Source organism: Pseudorasbora parva, chromosome 4 (genome assembly GCF_024679245.1).
Source record: "Pseudorasbora parva isolate DD20220531a chromosome 4, ASM2467924v1, whole genome shotgun sequence".
Taxonomy (NCBI): domain Eukaryota; kingdom Metazoa; phylum Chordata; class Actinopteri; order Cypriniformes; family Gobionidae; genus Pseudorasbora; species Pseudorasbora parva.
The window spans coordinates 18,507,317-18,528,368 of NC_090175.1; the positions used below are offsets into that span (position 1 = coordinate 18,507,317).

The following is a 21,052-nucleotide window of genomic DNA, read 5'->3' on the forward strand; positions in this document are numbered from 1 at the left end:
CTAAAAGTGATGCCTCTTAGTTACATGTAGGCCTACTTTTAAAAAAGAACATGTGTCGGAATGCGTTTGCTCATTTTACTGGAGAGACTGAGAGAAAGAGGGGTTAGCTATTAAATATCAATCACACTACAGACGAATCATATTTTATTTGCTTGCATCGTTTATCAACATCACTTACTCTTTGCATTGATTTTCCTTCCCTACAGTACTAATGTCTGAACATTGTAAATTTCTTATAAAGGATGGGATTTATATTCATTATTTAAGTATATAGTTACCACTAAAACTATTTTAGCTTCTGTTTCATTTTTCATTTAATATGCATCATCAGCCCAACTTAAAGTGTCTGTATCTATCAGGTTGCATTAGCTAATTGAAATATTGCATGTGTATGTCACAGGCCTCATATTTTCCTGGAAGGTTTATTAATTTATTGTTATTATTGTTTAATATTAGGGGAGACCGGGTATAGTTGTAACACGGGGAGAGTTGTAACTCCGCCAATTCCACGAATCATGGATACGATAGGAGTCATATGACAGTTTCAGTTTCCTCTGGCTTCCTTTACAATCCTACATGGAGGTTTTCCAGTCTGTGTTGCTATCTCTCCTGAAACTACAACAGAAAATCTAATTATGTGGTAAGAAAGTAAAAAAATAAAAAAAATAACAAAAACCTTTATAATATTTTGTTTAGCACTTTTACCATTGTAGATAATGTTGTATGAGTTATATCAGGTCAAATAGTTTCTCTTGTAAAGAATGGTGTACATCCTACTAATAAAAAAAACAAACAAAAAAAAACAATTAGTAGGTGTACAATTAGTAGGCTCACACCCGCACACGCGCGCACACACACACACACACACACACACACACACACACACACACATACACATGCGTACATGCACAAACACACATGCATAAACAAACAAAAAGATGTGACTTCTGTCCCTGATGGTAAGGGGCGTGGCGTTTCCAGACAACCTGTGCTTGGCAATTCAGCCAATAAAAATACAGGAAACTACATTTGGCCATCTAACCAATCTAAGACCATTGCATTTTTCAGAGGGATGGGCTTCATAGAAGCAGGAAGAAGCACAAACAAACACACACATGGGCATGCACATACACACACCATATTCACACATTTTTTATTGTTGCATCCATTCATTTAAAATAAAAATGTTGTTGTGGCAAATCACTTGTTCACACACCCCAGTATGTGTTACAACCTACCCCAGAAGTGGTCCAATTTGTATTTGTCATCATCATCATCATCATCATCATCATCATCATCATCATCATCATCATCATCATCATCATCATCTTCATCCTCATCATCATCATCATCTCACAAAGTCTGTGATTTAGTTAGATGTGGGTACTTTGCCTAAAAGTTTCCGATGTGTAGCTAAAAAAAAAAAAGGTTACAACCATAGCCAGTCTCCCCTATTTTACTTTTTTTTTTTTATTATTATTTAGCAAATTATTTATTCATCCTCTTGGAAAATTCTAATATAAAGACTCTAAATATAAACTCCTGAAATTAATAATTCAGCCTGGTCTTGGTAGCAGGGTTTTGTGCCGTTCAGAATATAAGATTTTAAATGTAATAATTCCTGAAATAATAATAAAAAAATAATATACTGCTATTATATAATACAATTTAATAATATGATATAATATTGAATAAAATGTATTATATTAAATATTAAATTTAATAATATAAATGAGACTGACAGCAGTTACATGAAATTCTTATTTTTAATTCAACTTCTTTGAATTCAATACATTTTGCATATTTTCTGCTGCCACAATTCAAATTTAGACTCTTTAAAAAGTACATTTTGAAATGTGTACAACCCTGCTTGGCAGTGACCTCAGTGAAGGGTCTGAGCAAGTGACCCCGTTTTGACACTTCTTCATCTCTATCTTCTTACTTCAGACTAATAAAATATATAAGAGTGTCCACAGCGTTACTTCACAGTTCCTGGGGGAGCCCCCTTTGAAATATTTACACAGCCCACAGGTGGCCTGGAATTACCAGCCTGCAAATTTGATGCAACGCTCCAGTCAGCTCTTTCTATCTGTTGTACAGCCTAATGAAAAGTGACAGCCAAGAAATAAGTTGCTCTTGCGTGGGTGCCACGGCCGCCACCCCTCTCTCTCTCTCTCTCTCTCTCTCTCTCTCTCTCTCTCTCTCTCTCTCTCTCTCTCTCTCTCTCTCTCTCTCTCTCTCTCTCTCTCTCTCTCTCTCTCTCTCTCTCTCTCTCTCTCTCTCTCTCTCTCTCACCATCTGTGATTTTAAACTCAAATATTTTATAGTTAGTTGGTTCCATAAATTTCACTGTATTTTTCATATTAATTAAATCAAAGAAACTTCTTTGATTACTTTACCAGGTCACATATGTTTATGTAAGTTATAAGTCTAGAGTCTAGACACTACAGAGAATGGATGTCCTTGAAGTTTTAGGCCGTTTGATGAAACTTCCTCCATCTAGCCAGCGGAATGTTGTCTCTATTTTGTCTTTTTTATGCTTGAGAAGTTAAACATTTGTTTTTTGGGTTTTTGCTAACCTCGAGCGATATATATATATATATATATATATATATATATATATATATATATATATATATATATATATATATATATATATATATATATATATGTTTTCTGTTGTTTTGACAGTTGAAGTTACATTTATAGTTATATAATTGGCAACTATTTGTACAAATTAAAAATCTGGTATTATTATCTAATGATAATGTTTTTAATTTGCACAAATAAAAGTAATAATATTAACCTTTCTTTCTTTCTTTCTTTCTTTCTTTCTTTCTTTCTTTCTTTCTTTCTTTTCTTTTCTTTCTTTCTTTCTTTCTTTCTTTCTTTCTTTCTTTCTTTCTTCTTTCTTTCTTTCTTTCTTTCTTTGAACTTAAATTGTATGTTTGTGTAATGCATATTTCCATATACACGAATATCAGGTTGAAATCAAACAATAACTTACAGACCACATGCAATATCCCTGTGGACCCCTAGGCGTCGTGGAGCCCCCTTTTGAAGACCCCTGCTGTAAGGCACTGTTATGCAGTTTTATAGGTCACTGTAAGAGCCTCCAAACTCATAAGTGTCCCGGTAAAGCATAGCCTTGTGGGGAAAGAGATGACGACACAAGAGGATGGGACGTACAGCAGAGACCCGAAACTGTGCCGTGAGTGCTGACTCACTGTCTGTTTAGCATAGAGCCTTAATATGTTATGACTGAATAGCGGTGAGTAACCTGGCTTCCTCTCCATCCGACTTCAGGCAAGAGAATCACAATAGCAAGTGTGCCCATTGGAGACATACTCATACGTACACACATATATGACCATACATGAGTGGATGGCTATACCCACGGCCTAGCCCTTTGTGTTTGTCATGAATGTCAGCAGGCAGGCCTGGCTTCCTCCTTGTTTTATTACATCGCACATCAAAGCAGGCCCCTGGTCTCGACTTCATTGTCTGATCGTGCCTGATAATAACTCAATTTATCTGCTCTCTCAACTGGTCTCAACCCAGCTGCTAGCTACTCGGTGCAGAGCATGGTCTTGTCTCTGTAGAGTTTAGCCTGTGGGTTGCTCAAAAGGGTGTTTTAGATGAAATTATGGCCTGGCTTTTGTGATGTCTACTCTAAAAAAATGCAAAATGTAATTTTTGTGACTGTGACTGTTTGTTTATACTATGTTATTTATTTGTTCATCTGTCCGGCCGTCTAATCCAATCCCATAATATGTCTACCTGCCTAGATATTGTGATATACTGTGATTTATGTATGTCTATTTATGCAGCAGCAGCATATCTTACATGTTCACAGCATTAATAATCAACAGCAGCAGCAGCAGCATGATATATCTAGTCCGACAAGATCAAGTATGACTATGCATACACCAGGGAACACCATACTTTTACCCATCCATCCTTACATTTCACCCATCTAAGTACACACACACAGCAGCCATACACAGCAGTGAGTACTGAACACACACCCAGAGCAGTGGGCAGTTTTTTTTTTTTTCTTTTTGCTGTGGCACCCAGGGAGCAGTTGGGGGTTAAGTGCTTTACTCAAGGGCTCCTCAGCTGTGGGTAATAAAAGTGGAAAACAGCGCTGTTCTTTCCCTCCCCCCAAACTACATTTCCTGCCGGTACTGAGACTCGAACCCACGAGATTCGGGTTACAAGCCTAACTCTCATCCATATGGCAGTAATTCATTTCTACTAATTTCCTTGGTATTCAGAAAAAAATATACAATATATTGCACTATGAGAATTAAAAGGGCAGGTCTTAGAGGTGTCATGAACTGGCTTAAAAAAAAAACAACTGTTGTCTGAGGTCAACTAATAACATTCGTGTGGTTTTTACATTCAAAAATATTATAACTAATAAGTAATATGCTATTTTATCCACTGGTTTTGAGGCTTTCTTCAAAGCACTGGGTTTTGATGGGCTTACCACACTTGGAAGACTTGGAAGTAGAGCTAGGCTAGGACTTATTTATAGGCTAGGACTTATTTATTGCTCATCCACCCGCGTTTGATTGGAATATTATTTTTGTATTACTAGGCCCGTCCGATCGGTGGATATAAGTGCGAACTGCGCACACACACACGTGCGCACACGCACCCAGATCAAGAAAGATATATTATTTCACTATTTGAGATTCACCGGCCTGCCGACGGGCTTACGTTTTGGTAGCCCGTCTGGAAAACACATAGCCCCGGGACTACTATTACATATAAAAAAGATGTTTGACTCACATAAGTGTGTTGCACCATTCCTGTTGGATCCAATAAAGAAGGCACAGCATATGCTTTAATCTAAATATGTCTGCAAATCGACCTGAGACTTGTTTACAAACTATTCCGCAGTGAAATTAAGCGAACACGCGCATATTATCTTCCACACGTGAGCTGGAACTTCAATAAAAATAAATGAAGTATTAGTATTAGAAGTATGCCTAATATTATGATCCGAAGGAAGCTTATGCAGCAGTGATTGTGTTCTTCCACAACCAGGAAAGCACAATATCTAGCTATCTCTTTCTTCTGCATGTTAATTGCTGCTAGCTAGCATTTTCCGAACAGCTCCATGAGTCGGTGAGTGGGGATACTGAATTACACATGCTTATCTTAACTACACGCGCTTTTGTTTGACTAACAAGGAAGTTTTCAGCTCTGAAACGTACAAGATTTTCTTATATTACCATGACCTTTATATATATATATATATATATATATATATATATATATATATATATATATATATATATATATATATATATATATATATATATATATATATATATATATCAAAGGTTGTTTTCTCAATTCATAACCCCTTTAGGGAAGCAAAAGATATGCTGTTTTTAAGTCAAATGACCTTTGAATGTTCCTCCAAAACTCCCACTGTCACACTCACACGGAACACACCTGTTTAAGTGCTCCAGAAATTGCTCTAATAACCTAATTTCTAAACATCTCTCCTCTAGGTTTTTAAAGTAGTTTTTGCAGCATCTTTGGAAAGTAAATTAGATATTTGTATTCACAAATCAACTTTTTCTAACATAGTTTTATGCATATTTTCTCATAAATTGAGAAAATATCAATGTTTCCATATGGCAACACTGTACCACTACGGAAAAATAGCTAACTTGACATATGAAAATGCTGTACCACGGTGGAATTGCAGTAATGCAAATGTATCAGATCCAAGTCCTGTATGTTGCGAGGTGAAACAACTGTGGATTGTAACTTGTTGGTCCGGCACATCCCACAGATGCTCAGTTGGATTGAGATCTGGGAATTTGGAGGCTTGGCAAACACTTGAACTTGAACTTATTTCTTGGCTGTCACTTTTCATTAGGCTGTACAACAGACAGAGAGAGATGACTGGAGCGTTGCATCAAATCTGTAGGCCACTAATTCCAGGCCACCTGTATTTCAAATAAATATTTCAATATTTCAAAGGGGGCTCCCCCAGGAACTGTGAAGTAACGCTGTGGACACTTCTATCAATTTGATAGAGATCTCTATTCTTATCCTTCACACAGAGAACATATGTGGTAGTGACCACACTATTACCTTACACTACTTTTCTGTAACTGTCATACTTTTTTGTAAACAGTAATCTGTCTGTATATTAAATCAGTGATTAGATATAACAGTCAATGGGATTCTATAGTCTTTTGGAAGATATAAAACACAGATACTCAAATGGAGGGACATGAGAGGTGTAGAATCTAGGTTTTACAGTCCTACGTTCTTCGGCTCTAGCTGTACTCTGGGGCCGTTGGAGTGATGGATGGGGCACTTAGTGTGTGAGCACATGTGACTTAGATATCTGTGCTGCTGAAGGGTATTCACAATCTCAATTCTGTCCGCTTGAGGTTAGGAACATTACCAGAAACCAGCTGCTGCTCTGTGGGTTTGGGAACCAACATGTGTCTCTTTTACCTTAGCAGGGTCATATTTAACTGGATTTAGCTATTTTTGAGAACGTAGAAGTGGCCCCAAAAATATTTGGATACTTATTTAGCAGCTGCACATGGCACATTACCTTCACGGCACTTTTTTAATGGCCCGTAGTCTTTAACTCATGAGTTAATCAATATTATGAAGAGTCCTCGAAAATGATGAGGGAGATGTGATAGTTTGAAGCTGGCTATAGGTGGTTGGTTCAGTCACCACTACAAAGAGAGCAATAAAGAAAGATAGAGATATAGGATTGGTCAGTATATAGTGTTTTTGTTTTTTGTTTTTTTTTGCAGACAGGAAGATTACAGGTGTGGCTAACAGTGCGGAATGATCGAGGATGCAGTCAGATGGAAGACTGTGTTTCATTCAGTCTATCACAGAAGAGCACAGACACAAAAATGAAAATGAGAACAGGAGTTGAGTGCCAGAGACACCTTTCAAATTTAAAGGCATAGGTCAACAAGCAATGGCATTATTTACTCATCCATGATATGAATACAAATCTGTATTACTTTAATTTGTAGAACAAGCTTGTTTTGAAGAATCTGCAAATAGTTATTTTCCTTTAGTTGCCGTTCATAAAATGTATAGTGACAGCAGATATTAACCTCCAACAAATGAAAATAAAATAAAAATAATAATAATTAAGCATAAAAAAAGTACAGTTATGTTTCAGAGTCATTGGCACCTATGGTGATATGATCAAAGAAGGCTATGAAACGGACACTATACAAGAACTTTAAACATGACCGGATTCTATAGTCAAACAAATAAACACACAAAAAAGAGCTTTATTGAAGCAAACCCACCAGATGGCTTTGGTGCAAACAGGGATAACATGCTAAATATGCCTTTGGATATTTTAAATTGCAGGCCTATTTTTCTGCCCGAGGTCCTAAACAGCTTCCCCTCCAATGTGCCTTTAATTCAAAACCACTTTAGCCAAATCTACCTTTTTATTGAAAAGAATAAGCAACGTGTTGGTCATAAAATAATGACAGAATCTCTCTCTCTCTCTCTCTCTCTCTCTCTCTCTCTCTCTCTCTCTCTCTCTCTCTCTCTCTCTCTCCCCCCCCTTGTTGTATCAAAATCATGACATCTGTTCTTCTCATTGATTAGGAGCATGACTAGCTCTCAGGAGCCTGATCAATCATGGCCTGTCTCTTTGTTTTAACATCTATAGGCTGGCCCTTATGGGCAATGGTGCCTAGTCATCTCACTAACCTCTGTCACATTAATCCCTGTTGTTCAATGTCAACTGTGGTCCCTTTAAACTAAAATCCAGATTAGCTCTTCTTAGCTAGTATCTTTTTGAAGCTAAGCTCAGCTGTCAGCCATCACTACTATAGTCAGGCCTGACCTCAACATATATCCTACTCGCTTCCAAGATACGACCTCATTGCTGAATGTTAATATGAATGGAAGATGGACTAATGCTGTGGGCGATGAAGACATACTGTAGCAGTCTTTTATGTACAAGAAAAACGCCTAAAGCTCACATTGTGTCTTCTAACAAAGCAGCCTGAAGACACATTTGAAAAACGTGCAGATGACCTTTAAGGACACAGCATGTGACGCTGTTTTTTGAGAACGTCCATCTTCGGCAACACTTTTTTAAAACCTTCTTTTATTCCTGATGATAACAGCTAAACCCCAGGTGTTAGACTGTAAAACCAGTTGGCCATTATGTCTTTATGAAACCGGTGATTATTGAAACTCATTTTAGGTGCTTTTGTCCAGATGGTTCGACCTCCAAGAATGGTCTGCTGAAGTTGTTTTTCTATGTGCTGTTGCGCAGCAAGGTCACTGGCCACTTTAAAGTTTGGCAAAGCATTCAGCGATTTGGACATTCATATACAGTGTTGACGGAAAGTTACTTTTAAAAGTAATGCATTACAGTATTAACTCCCTTAAAATGAAACTAATTGTTTCTCTTAGTTACTTTTTACGGAAAGTAATGCATTGCATTATTTTTGCATTACTTTTTCTCACCTGGGATGGGCTTGCTTGTTTGTTTTATTATAACAACAAAAAAGTTATATTTTTTGCAAATGTAAAGGCGAAAAAGTGAAATGAATAAGCCTCAGACTGACACAAATGCAAATTCATGACTGTACATTAGAGGGTGAAGTAAAAAAAAAAAAAAAATAGGATGCAGGAGAAGAAAGTTCAACTGGCTTACTTCAGCAATAAAAAAATTAAATAAAAAAATACAAAGAAATAAACATGAATGTGATGTTTATCTAAAGTAATTTTGGCTTCCAAGACAGTAACGTAGTGGCCACATCTGGTACATGGATTCCACACCTAACAGATGAGGGCCACTTCTGGGCAAACACTATGTTGCTGTCTGGGATTATATGGTTGTCTGGTTGAAGTGGATCATCGAAGGTCAGCAGTGAAAACATTGGTTAATAAAGTGAGATTAAACACATAAACAATATTTGTGTAATTTAAAGGGGTCATGTATTGAGAAATCAACTTCCCCTTGAGCTTTTGATATATAAAAGTTCATGGTAATATAAGAATATCCAGTAAGTTTCAGAGCTGAAAACTTCCTTGTTAGTCTTTTATTGACACCAGACCCAACAAACAAGAGATCCCAGAATGTCAGTCAGAGTGACGTCAGATTGTGGTGAAACAGTAGATAAACAACACCGGATTTTGTAGCCCCGCCCACTGACTCGTGCCTGATATGACATAGGCCTACACAGAGCTAAACCAGACAAAACTTCCAAGGAATAAAATGCTGCATAAGCTTAATTTGAATTCCAACATTATGAATGCATGGATGAACTTTATATAATGGGGGGGGGGAGATAGAGAGAGACTCAGTTTCAGTCAATCTCATGTCAATCTTGAGTACCTATAGAGTAGTATTGCATCCTTCATATCTCCGAAAAGGTTTTAGTTTTATTATATTTATAAAAGAAATATAGGCTGTACCGAGTCTTTCCGAAAAAAACGAGCGCCTGGAGGCGTATCGTGTGGACGGAGCTAAAGAATGAGGAGCGTGCAAAGCGGTGACGTCCTCAAGCGTGGAGAAACCCATGGCTATCGATCTCAGCTAACAGATATATGATCCAGAATCAGATCCGGAGGCTGAAATAAATTGAACAGGAGAAACAGAAACAGCAGGACGTCCGTCTCTGTGGTATGTACTGTATTTAGTGGCCTGTCAACATTTGTGTGTGTTTACTCGCAGTTTATGAGGACATGATTCGGTTTATGGACTATTGTATGCGACTAAACCTTAGGAGTAGCAAGCAAAACGGGTTTGCACGTCAGAATACTGTAACGTTATACATAGAACAACAATGGAGTAACCGTTAGCGCATTTGAATGACGTAGCACGCGATCATGTCCTTTACTGATTTTTACTCACGCGACGATAGCCAACAGCATAGACATTTGAAGCAGTTTTACTCACCGGCTGCTTCCAAAGCAGGACCGAACCTTTATCGCTGGGACCGCTGCGTCAAAAACACACTTCTTTGATATGATTTGGTGAAGTCCTGTGACAACAGTGACTGTGGAGATCCACTTTGCGACGCGACTGAAGCGATGTTGTTAAGCTTCCCATCATTTCTGCATTCAAATCGGTTCAAATGCAGCGCTGCCTTCCCGGAATGCTGTGCTGAAGCGTTGAAGTCGCTTGATGTCACCCATAGGAATAAAGTGGAGCGCGGCGTGGAGTGTTTATGGGCGTGCATTTCCTCTCTCGCTCTAGTCACACGTGCGTGCGCACCCTATTGGAAGAAGAGCCGTACGGCCCATACATGGACCTTCCACTCTATTAACATCAAGCCAAGCCATACTCGAAAAAAACCCTCCGAAACTTGTGAGAAACCGGAATGAGTATTTTTGACACAGAAATACTCCATCAAACGTCCAACATCAAACTTTGTCTATGTTTAGGATGGGAATCCAAGTCTTTAACAGTGAAAAAAGCTCTGTATGCATGAAACAGTATTCCCCCCCCCCCCCCCCAACCTATCTATCTATCTATCTATCTATATATATATATATATATATATATATATATATATATATATATATATATATATATATATATATATATATATATATATATATAATATATGATATTTTGAGTTTGCATTTCAATGTGTTTATTCATTTTGAGTAATGAACACTGTCAGAAAAAAAGGTACATTGCTGTCACTGGGGCGGTACCCTAAGGTACAAAACTGAAAAGGTACTACTATGTACCTTTAAAGTACTACTATGTACCTTTAAGGTACTACTTTGCACTCCTAAAGTACTGATATGTACCATTTAAGGTACTAATATGTACCATTTAGGACTGAGTAAGGTACAAAGATGTACCTTTTCACTTTTGTACCTTAGGGTACCGCCCCAGTGACAGCACTGTACCTTTTTTTATGAGAGTGAATCTGTTTTTTTTTTTTTTTTGTGCAAGTGAGATGAGTAAACGCCTGCTTACATTGAGTCTAGAACTGCAATAACCATCATTTTCACACATCGCACACACTTCACACATCTTTTCACACATCTGCACTTACGATTTCTCTCACATAGGGCCAGGAGAGCTGTCAGTCAATAAACAGAAAAAAAAAACATTAATTGTTTGATTAATTGTCTGATTATGTAACTCAATGTCCTTGTAATGTGTTAAACCCCCCAACAACGCTGTTCATATTTTTCTTCACCAATAGTCACATTATTGCTAAATTAGTTTTTTTTTTTTTTTTCAACAGGTGGTCAGTTGTTTGCGGCGTATTTAATTTAATGTATTAAATCAAAGGAAATTAAATTAAATGAATGAATGAATAATCAAGTGTAATGCATATTTTCCCAAGATTAAGATTCTACTCTTAATCATTTAATACCACATCTATGCATAAAAAAAATGTATGCAAATCTACTCTTTCATGATGTATATAAATGATATCGCAAGTGCATATCCTGGGCCTCCCCAAGCACATAAGTAAAACATTAGATGACTATTAGCTAATGTTGTACTACTAGTCATTTGTAAGTCACTTTGAATAAAAGCATCATTGCGGAATGAATAGATGTACATTTATTTATTTCACCCCGAGCAAAAAGGGTGGGCTTCCAAATCTCAAGCCCCAGATGTTTTTTTAGTAAAGCAACACATGTTTTTATATCAACATAGTGGCAAATATTTTATGCATGACAGTTCAGGATTCAATTATAGTATCCTTATCACAGTATTGGCATATTGTAGCTTATTTTGCATTAAAGTGATTGCATGTAAATTGCAGCTTTCTAGCCTCATTTTTTAAACAAACCTTTTTAAATAAATACAATAAGAGTTCAAACACAAGATCTTTGGCCCTGTCTGAGGCATAGACTGAATGGTGAACTTTAGCTTCAGTAATGCTGTGATGTTTACTTTATAGAAAACTTCTTTGCACCTCATATTAGTGCTTGATATTCTAATATTTCTTTGATCAATGTCTCCATACAGATCAACAGATGCCCTTGCTATTCATTGACCCTATAGACCCACCTATGACTCAGAGTGGCATCAATGGTAGGCATGCCATATCTCAGAAAGAAAAATTCCAACCATAAGCAGATTCAAAATCCAGCCAAAACAGAATGAAAACTAGCCTTAACTGTGGGCCTTACAATAAAATATTTTGATTTTATTTATTCTACTTACTATCTTGTTAAATTATGATTTTACTAGACTGTATATACATATATTTTTTTCATTGCTAGACTTATTATTTAAATTGTACTTTAGTTTTCATCAGTTTGCATTAAATCAAATAAAATATAGGCTAAAAATATGAAGCTATATGCTCTAAGCTGAAGTCTTTACACTTCTCTTTTTCTTTAAACACCTCATAGTTTGAGTCTAGGGCACTTTTATAGTCTACATACTCATTTATCTTCATTCTCCTCATTTTTCTTTTTCTCACACTGGCATGAATGTCCAAATAATCTACAATGCCAGACTCAACTGACTTGTCTTAAAATTTGTGACATTTGCGATACTCACTTAACTTAACCTCTAATTTGTGCAGAGACATCAAAAGCGCCATATAATCTCTCCTTCACTCGTTTTCTCTGCGGCCCTTAGGTTGCCAGGTATCCATTCGAATGATCTCAAACAGACAAACCTTTTGGTGGCCGCCGTCGCGGTACGTCATAAAAGTAACTCAAAAACCTTCAACCTGCGGCTCAGTAATTTACCTTGTGTTCTCAGAATAACCCAGTTGTGTGGGAAAACCATGACCCTGGCAACACTGATTAATGGAATCATCACATGGTGGCACATTACATGCTCTAAATAGTTCCAAAAAGAGCCACATTCTACTGTTTATTGATTTTTTTTTTTTTTCAATTAAGTTTTATTAATAAGGGTGCTTATTCTAATTGTCTCCCGGTGCGGTTTGTTGCAGCCATTATTCAGCTCATAAAAAAAAAAAAAAAAAAAAAAAAAAAAAAACATTTATAATATAATTTGCATTTGCAATAAACAATATCACATTTCATTTACATCCCTCAGCTGCATAATGCTATTTATGTTTTGAACTCTTTTAAATGTGTGTGGATACATCTATCATGCAATTAGTGTAAAGCTATTTCCAGTACCTTTTTTATGGCTAAATTTACATTTCTTCAGTTTAAGGGATACTCCATTTATAAATCCTCATGTAATTCCAAACCTGTTTGCATTTATATCAACACAAACAGTTTCATTTCACATGTCATGTCCCTACTATGGAAGTCAACTAAAGCTTAGTTAACAGCTTTCTTCAAACTGTCTTATGTGGAAATACATGTTTGTCCAGGTTTGGATTGTCCATTTAGTAAAATCTGCAGAATGCTCTTAGTTTCAGCTCATTTATCGGTTTTCTTATTTGGTTACCTAAGGGTGCTTTCACATTTGGTTCGATTGCCTGGTCCTCAGTGCATTTTCATCTTCAAAGCAGCAGCTGTTTACCCTTGTTGCCTGGTAACGACACAGGAGAAGGCGGCAAAATTCATAGTGTTGTTTACCTCACTTGTATAATTTGGTTTTTGAACCTTTGGTTTTGTTTTCAAAGCAGCGGCACTAAACGGCACTTGTGTTTCTCTGCAGTGAATTCACTGCAAATGTTCTAAAGAGCGCGGGAGTCCATTTCTGCTGAAGGCAAGCAGAAATGAGATATCAATTCTCTCTGCCTGTAGTGCGTCAGTCACACTTGTTTTGGAAGTGAGTGAGAACTCTTATGAACACACAGTTGTATCGAATCAAGCCTCATCAATAGCGGTTCAGTAGCCAACCATACCAGAGTACATTTTTTTCAACGGTATCTCATGACCTCGTATGAATTTGTATGATTTGTCTAAACCGCAGTGACTGATAGGTTTAGGGGTAGGGTTGGGTATCGTTAGGGTTTTTTACTTTTAAAACAGTAACTTACCGGTGCCCAAAAGGTTCTTTTAATAAACAAAGAGCCACAAAACGATGGTGGATGACAATGATGCATGTATTCTTATAGATTTTTATAAATTCTATAAATTCAACAATTTACTAAAATGTTAAAGTATACTTAAATATATATATAAAACACAAATGTACTTAATTCACAGTAAAACCTAACCCAACTACAATAGGAATCAAACTAAATAACAGTTACAGTCCTAATAACAGCAAAGTAGTCTGTATTCTTGGTATGCTACAAACTAGCTTCAATGTTCAGTTTTACTTTGCAGAATTATGACATTATTCTCTGGCTTAATATTTTAGAACGAATCACCTTATTGTTTTCATGGCGATGTGTCATGCTTCTCACATGACACAGCAGCCCCAATAGCGCTGTATCCCAGGTTATCAGTTTTATTTACTTTTTTGTTTTTTATTCAAAGTATACACAAACTTGTTAACTATGCCATGAACTATCTGATATTCTGATTTTCAAATATGTGTAAGTGAATGTGTGTTAGTTGATTTATAAAGCGTGATGGGCGCCGCCGTGTTAGTTTGTGCCTCTGAAAATCGGATCTTTTTTACCTCACGTCTCACAAAACACATGAAAGTAAGTGACTGGTAGACTGGGTAAACCCAGCCTATGATCTGCCGGCGATTTGATTTCGCCCTGCAACTCAGTCTGGAAACCTGCACATTCATTTCTACTGCTTCTGTTACACTTTTGCGGGAACCAGTCACAGACTGTCTTATCCACCTGGCATGCTATTGGTAGGTTTAACACAATGACAGATAGAGAAACGATGGGCTGTTGCCTGTTGATCACGCCTCTTGTGGTCTGATGGTTGAAGAACTATTGCGTACAGAGTCATTCAAATAATGCGTGTTTATCACACCTCTTAGCAGACTCCTCAGCCCAATGTTTAATTTTAAATTGAGCTTGGTCTGGGGATAGCCAGACAAAGTGACTGGGGTACTGGGAGAGGAATAGAGTAAACTAGTTAATTATATAATGTGTATTTGATATAAAGACATGTAGTCAAGTTATAACTGTCTGAAAGGATTGTTATTGCCATTTCCATAGACATCAGTGTGTGTGTTTTTTGCTAGTGCTTATGTGCATTTAAATGTCTGAAACCTAAAATAAACATTATGTGGTTGAAAATGGAATAGTTGTGATATGTGACGAGCAAAAGTGCGTCTGTCTCTGGCTCAGCACCGGACAAAGCGAGAAAGCACGTTTGATGGCACCGAAATGAGGGACCAAAATCTGCGTTCTGATTCGGTTCGGTACACACCGGTTATATAGGGTTTCGGTATCCAACCCTAGTTAGGGGTATAGGTCATTCGAATGAAATCATACGAATTGGGGAACTCATCAAATAAGTACAATTTAGCAGGACTCGCGAGAATTAACCACCTCGTAAAATACAATTGCCGTGAGATCGGGTTCCTTTTTAGGGCTGTTCGCAGGTGTGGACCCGGGTTTGGAAAGGAGTGTTTACGTCATCCAAATGAAACAGACTCTGACATCATATCACATGGACCCGGCTGCGCAATCATATGGACCAAAAGTGCTAGTGTGAAAGCATTCTTACAATCAAACCTGTCCTTGGTTCTGACTTGTGAACAATTCTTGAACCTATTGTTCAAATTTGTGAACCTGTTCAATTTAATCCCTAAAAAAGATTCGTCTTGAATGAACGATTTGTTGAATTGGACGTTTCTAGTAAAACGAAGGTATCGGCTCCATCAAGGACAAGTTGGACTCAGTCCTTCTGTCTCTCCTTTACTGTCGTGTCACTCAGACCCTGTGCCTGCAATAAGCACCAAATGGAATAACAATAGGAGCTATTCCCCAGGCACTCTCTCCTCTGTGCTTTCTCTCTTGTATTCAAACGAGCTGTTTTCCAGAGGCTCCCATGGCTCTGTGTGCCCTTTCAAACTGTTTTAAAGTCTCTGTCTCTTTGTCTCTGTGATTGGAGGTTGCAGTTTTTTCCTCCTCGTTTCATTCTCCGCCCCTTTCAAACGACACACGTTGATTAAAATCAGAAATGCCATTTAGACTGAACGTTAATGAAATGTATTATATGAATGCAGAAATTGAGCTTTTTGCTTTTGTGCTGACCGCAGTCTCTGTAAGGATTTATTTAGAAATAAATTATAATTAATATTAAATCATTAACTTGTACAATAATAACAACAACAACAATCAATTATAAATTATGTTATATGTAACAGTATATTTAACTTCCCATCACATTATTTAATGTTATTTAATCACGATTAATCAATATGACAGCATACACTGGAAATAATAATATTTAGAGCCAATACCCAAAGGCTGTTTTTTTTCTTCTTCTTTTTTTTCTTGTGTGTGCGTGTAGATGCATTTATGTATTTCATGGTTTTGAAGTTTGCAAACATATCCTTGAACCTCTCATCTCAGGTTTAGGTAGTTTTGAGATAATCTGAGGATTTGTTCTTTCCATTTAGCTAAATATATATATATATATATATATATATATATATATATATATATATATATATATATATATATATATATATATATATATATATATATATATATATATATATATATATATATATATATTTTTTTTTTTTTAACACAGAAGTACAAAATAAATTATTCTTCTCTTTAAGGGGGTCATGATTTTTATTTTTATTTTTTAAATCACTTGATAGTTTTAATTAATATTTGTATTATGAAAACATATTGTACCTTCCTGCATGTATTTCTAAAATGTTTGCAGCATAAAAAAATTAATTTAAAAAAGCTGCTCAGGTCTATTTTTCCAAGGTCCACAATCCTCAATCCAAGGTCCACTCACTCTCATGCTTTCAAACCCGTTCATCTTCAGAGCATGAATTAAGATATTTTTAAATGAAATCTTAGAGTTTTCTGAACCAGCCATAGGCAGCAACATCATGGCACATTTTTTAAGGTCCAGAAAGGTAGTAAAGGCACTTTTTTGTTGAAATGTGTTGGGAAAATAGAATAAATTAAGAGAAATCTCCTTACATTAAAGGAGTAGGTTACTTTAAAATGTTAATTAGCCTGATGTTTTACTCACCCTCAAGTCATCCTGGTGTACTGTATATGACATTCTTCCTTCCTTCCTTCCTTCCTTCCTTCCTTCCTTCCTTCCTTCCTTCCTTCCTTCCTTCCTTCCTTCCTTCCTTCCTTCCTTCCTTCCTTCCTTCCTTCCTTCCTTCCTTCCTTCCTTCCTTCCTTCCTTCCTTCCTTCCTTCCTTCCTTCCTTCCTTCCTTCCTTCCTTCCTTCCTTCCTTCCTTCCTTCCTTCCTTCCTTCCTTCCTTCCTTCCTTCCTTCCTTCCTTCCTTCCTTCCTTCGAGCAAAATCATAGGTATATTAATAAATATCCTGACGCTTCCAAGTTTTATAATGGTAACGGGGTCCATTGAGTTTGAAGCTGAAAAAAGTGCATCCATCCCCCATAAACTTACTCCACACGTCTCTCACGTGAATGTAGGTTTTTTTGGGGGGGTTTTTTAAACAAAAAATTTATAAAGGAAAATATCTAGCTTCTGGCAGACTGTCTTCCATATTGAACTTAGCCAGAAAGTGTAGCCCTCAAAGTTCAAAATGCTTGCGTTATGTTCAAGTGATTTGTTGTGTCAGTTAACGCTTTTTCCGTAAGTTATATAAAGCGTTCTGGCAAAAGCTAGATATTTTACTTCATAAAGTTTTAAAGTAGTAAAGGATTGGGTAATTTTCATTTTAAACTGAACTACTCCTTTAAACTAAGGATGGAAAATGTAGGTGATTAAACAAAATAAAAATAAATAAAAAATAAAAAAAATAAAAAAATAAAAAAATAAATAAATAAAAATAAATAAATAAATAAATAAATAAAAAATAAAAAAAATAAATAAATAAAAAAAATATTCTTTTGGAAAATTCACAAGAAAAAGGGAACAAAAAGTTCAGTCTGATATAAAAAAGTCAGAAAACCATTTTACATGGTTTGTCATTCTCACACAGCTTTCTCAGTTTCAGAACTCTTTTACCCTACAAACTGTGAGAACTCAGACTTACAAGTTGGTGTATATGAACCATTGTGGTGGACAGAAGGCTCGCCAACACACAACAGAAACACACAAGACAGACTTCTGGTGTGGGCAGTTATTTTACAGTGATGACAGAAACTTTTTAATAGCGTATCAAAGGGTGAAGTGTTGGTGGCACTGCGATGGAGCAGGTGGTGTTTTGTATGACTCAATCAGACGGAGCACCAGTCCTCTTAACCTTGCTGTATGTCCACACAGACACACACATTGAATGTAGGACAACAGATTGCTGGATTCCAGCCAAAGTTAGAGACACCCTACATAGACAGTGCTCATTAATAACCCGCGCAGGCTAGTTACCAGGCTAGCCAACTTTGTTGTTCGTCACACTCTTTCTGTCCTTTTCACTCTTTCCCTCCCATGTTTTCCTCTTTTCCGTCCTCTCACTCCAAAGCTCTTTAGTCACTGTGTAAAAGTAGGTTACGCTCAATGCACCGCTCTCCTGTATACGCTCCCTCATTATACCGTCCTTGACAAACAACCTGTCACATTCTGTGAGAGGAGTAAGTGGCAATCCCACCCACTTCTAAAACATACACGCTTATGCATACAGTACGCTACATAACTGATTGCATCTAGCCCATGATGATCCATTTTTACAGATGAGTTTGTGTACTTCTCAGCAATCAATCTGGACTAATTATGTTTGCGCTGACAAATTGATGGCACCCTTTCAGAATGGCTTTTTACATTTCACTTCATATGTCTTTTTAGTGCTTATTGTATGATTTATGTATTTTTTAGGTATTTGTGGTCCTTACAACATTATTGTTAATAAATATAGACTTCATCTCCAAAGAAAGTTTGTGTGTGTGTGTGTGTGTGTGTGTGTGTGTGTGTGTGTGTGTGTGTGTGTGTGTGTGTGTGTGTGTGTGTGTGTGTGTGTATGTAATAATTTATTGTTTTAAACAAGTAATATTTGTTTTTGCCTTATTTGGAAGAGTCATGAATATTAATCTTGAGCTCTGCTCTGATTGGCTTATTTCAGCAGCTCACAGCTCAAAGCAGTTCAGCTGTTTTAGCAAAGCGGCTCGTGAAACATGACCGTCCTGACAGAACACAGACCGACTGAATGGCACTTTAAGCAGAACATCTCAAATGGAGATTGCTAAAATGCAGCTTACTTGTTTATTGGTGTTTTCAGATCATCCGCACCGCACGCGAGCGAGGGCTTGCGTGCATTTGGTTGCCAGATTGGGCATGTTTAGGTAAAACACCGGATAGTATACGTGTTCTTTTCACAGAAAAACTCTCATTGGGGGATTTCATTTACTGAAATCTGGCAACCGCAAACACTCTTCTTTCCCCCGCCCCCAAAAAACAAAAACAAAAACAAAACCAGTATACTATCCGGTGTTTTGGTTATACATGTTAGGTGGAGTTCCCTTTTGTTACTCTACTAGCATCTTGCTTTATCTAGACAATGCGGTCTCTCTAAGAAACTTTCAATTTAATCAGAAATTGATTAAACAGTCAATAAGTGGATAAATGACTACTTACTGCTTGCAATATAGTTGTAATTGGCCCTTTCTCCAGTTTAAGACGCTGAGCGAAGCTTGCTTGTTGCTTGTTTACCTGCAGTCCTGATGATTCGGCTCAGTCAGTTCCGCCTGACAATGCAAATGTTGGGGCGTACATATTAATGATCCCAGCGATTGCGACACCGGTGGCGTTATATTAAGAATCACTTTTTTTTTCGTGGTGTTTTTCGCATAAGATTGACATAAGAAGTAGGAGGCTATCGTGTTTGAGACTCACAGTATGTGATGTCCATGTACTGAACTCTTATTATTTCACTATGGCAAGGTTGATTACATTTTTCATTCTAGGGCACCTTTAAAATTAAATTAACATGAAAAATTTCAACTACATCCAGTATATGGCCACAAAGCATTAGGCTACTCAATGGCTCATTTGCCATATCTCATGGGTATACAATATTTCATTTTATGTTTTTAAAAATATTATTTATAATGACTTTTTCAAAGTTTAGCATTTGTTGTATTTTCTTTTCAATTATGACATTATTACAGTTAAACCTGAACACAGTTATGTGTTTTATGTGTGTTATGTTTATGGTTGTTTGCATTTGTTCTCTATTGTTGATGTGTTGTTGTGGTGTCAGACTGTAAAAATATAGGGTGTCACTCGATCATTTGTGTTTAACATTATAAAGACCCCAAATAGAGCATACAGGTAAATAGTTAGTTAATAAGACCCTAATTTATCATTTCAATCATATAGTGTCAGCAAATCTTTGATAGATCATTCCATTCTGAAATCTTTCTTTTCTTGTCATTCAATTCTTCAATTCTTCTCAAATCAAATCTTGCATTTTTCGTCGTTTTGTCAGGTTATCTGAGGTTGATCTATTTTAACCTATAACTGTACTTCTCACATCTGTCCACTTGGTGGCGAGTGTGCTCTTGCTGACTATCAAGTCAACGAATAGTTTTCTGAGTTAGGCTTGCATTGCGGATTTCGGTAAGTTGACGGCCTCATTTATGATTTTCTGTTGTTTATTCATGTTTATTTTGTTCTGTAATGTAACTTAGAAAACTAGTTCACTCGCGAATGTGATCCGCTTCGCTTGTAAGTTAACGTACTCAGGGGATAACGTTAACTTTACATCCTGCAGTTATGCCGCCTTCACGTGTTATCGGAAATTATCTAACGTTACTTCTAAATTCGTTATTACGAGCCCATCACATTCAAATTTGGACTTGAAGTTGAGAGTGTTCATCCCCCCCATTTTTTTTCTTCGGGCGGAAGGCCAAAACGGAGAGTAAACGATGCGTTTTCAAACGAAACCGCGTGGACTGGCCGTCACTCGTCAGTCAGTGTGAACGAAAGGCCAAACAGAGAGAAAAATATGCTTAATAATAGTCCTCACGCGGAGAAAGAGAAGCAAGCAACACATGAATAAACTGCGTGATAAATTACCATGGTCATTGTGCTTTTGGCGGGGCACAGCCTCAGTTTGTCAGTTTCTGTAA

The 21,052-nt window shown here is 36.9% G+C and overlaps 1 protein-coding gene across 3 annotated transcripts in view; it reads left to right on the plus strand.

Moving 5' to 3' along the window:
- ctnna2 (catenin (cadherin-associated protein), alpha 2) overlaps positions 1-21,052 on the plus strand; it is a 678,725-nt gene that overhangs the window by 188,678 nt on the left and 468,995 nt on the right. The window contains exon 1 of one of the 3 annotated variants that reach the window (XM_067441164.1): positions 20,472-20,540. The exons of 1 other annotated variant lie outside the window; for it this stretch is intronic. Coding sequence is in view for 1 of the 2 variants with exons in the window: in XM_067441163.1 (XP_067297264.1) it covers positions 21,001-21,048 (48 nt within the window). In the remaining variant the exon portion in view is untranslated. Of the gene's footprint in view, positions 1-20,471; positions 20,541-20,902; positions 21,049-21,052 lie in introns of those variants that run through there. One more of the 3 variants, XM_067441163.1, reaches the window with a different exon arrangement.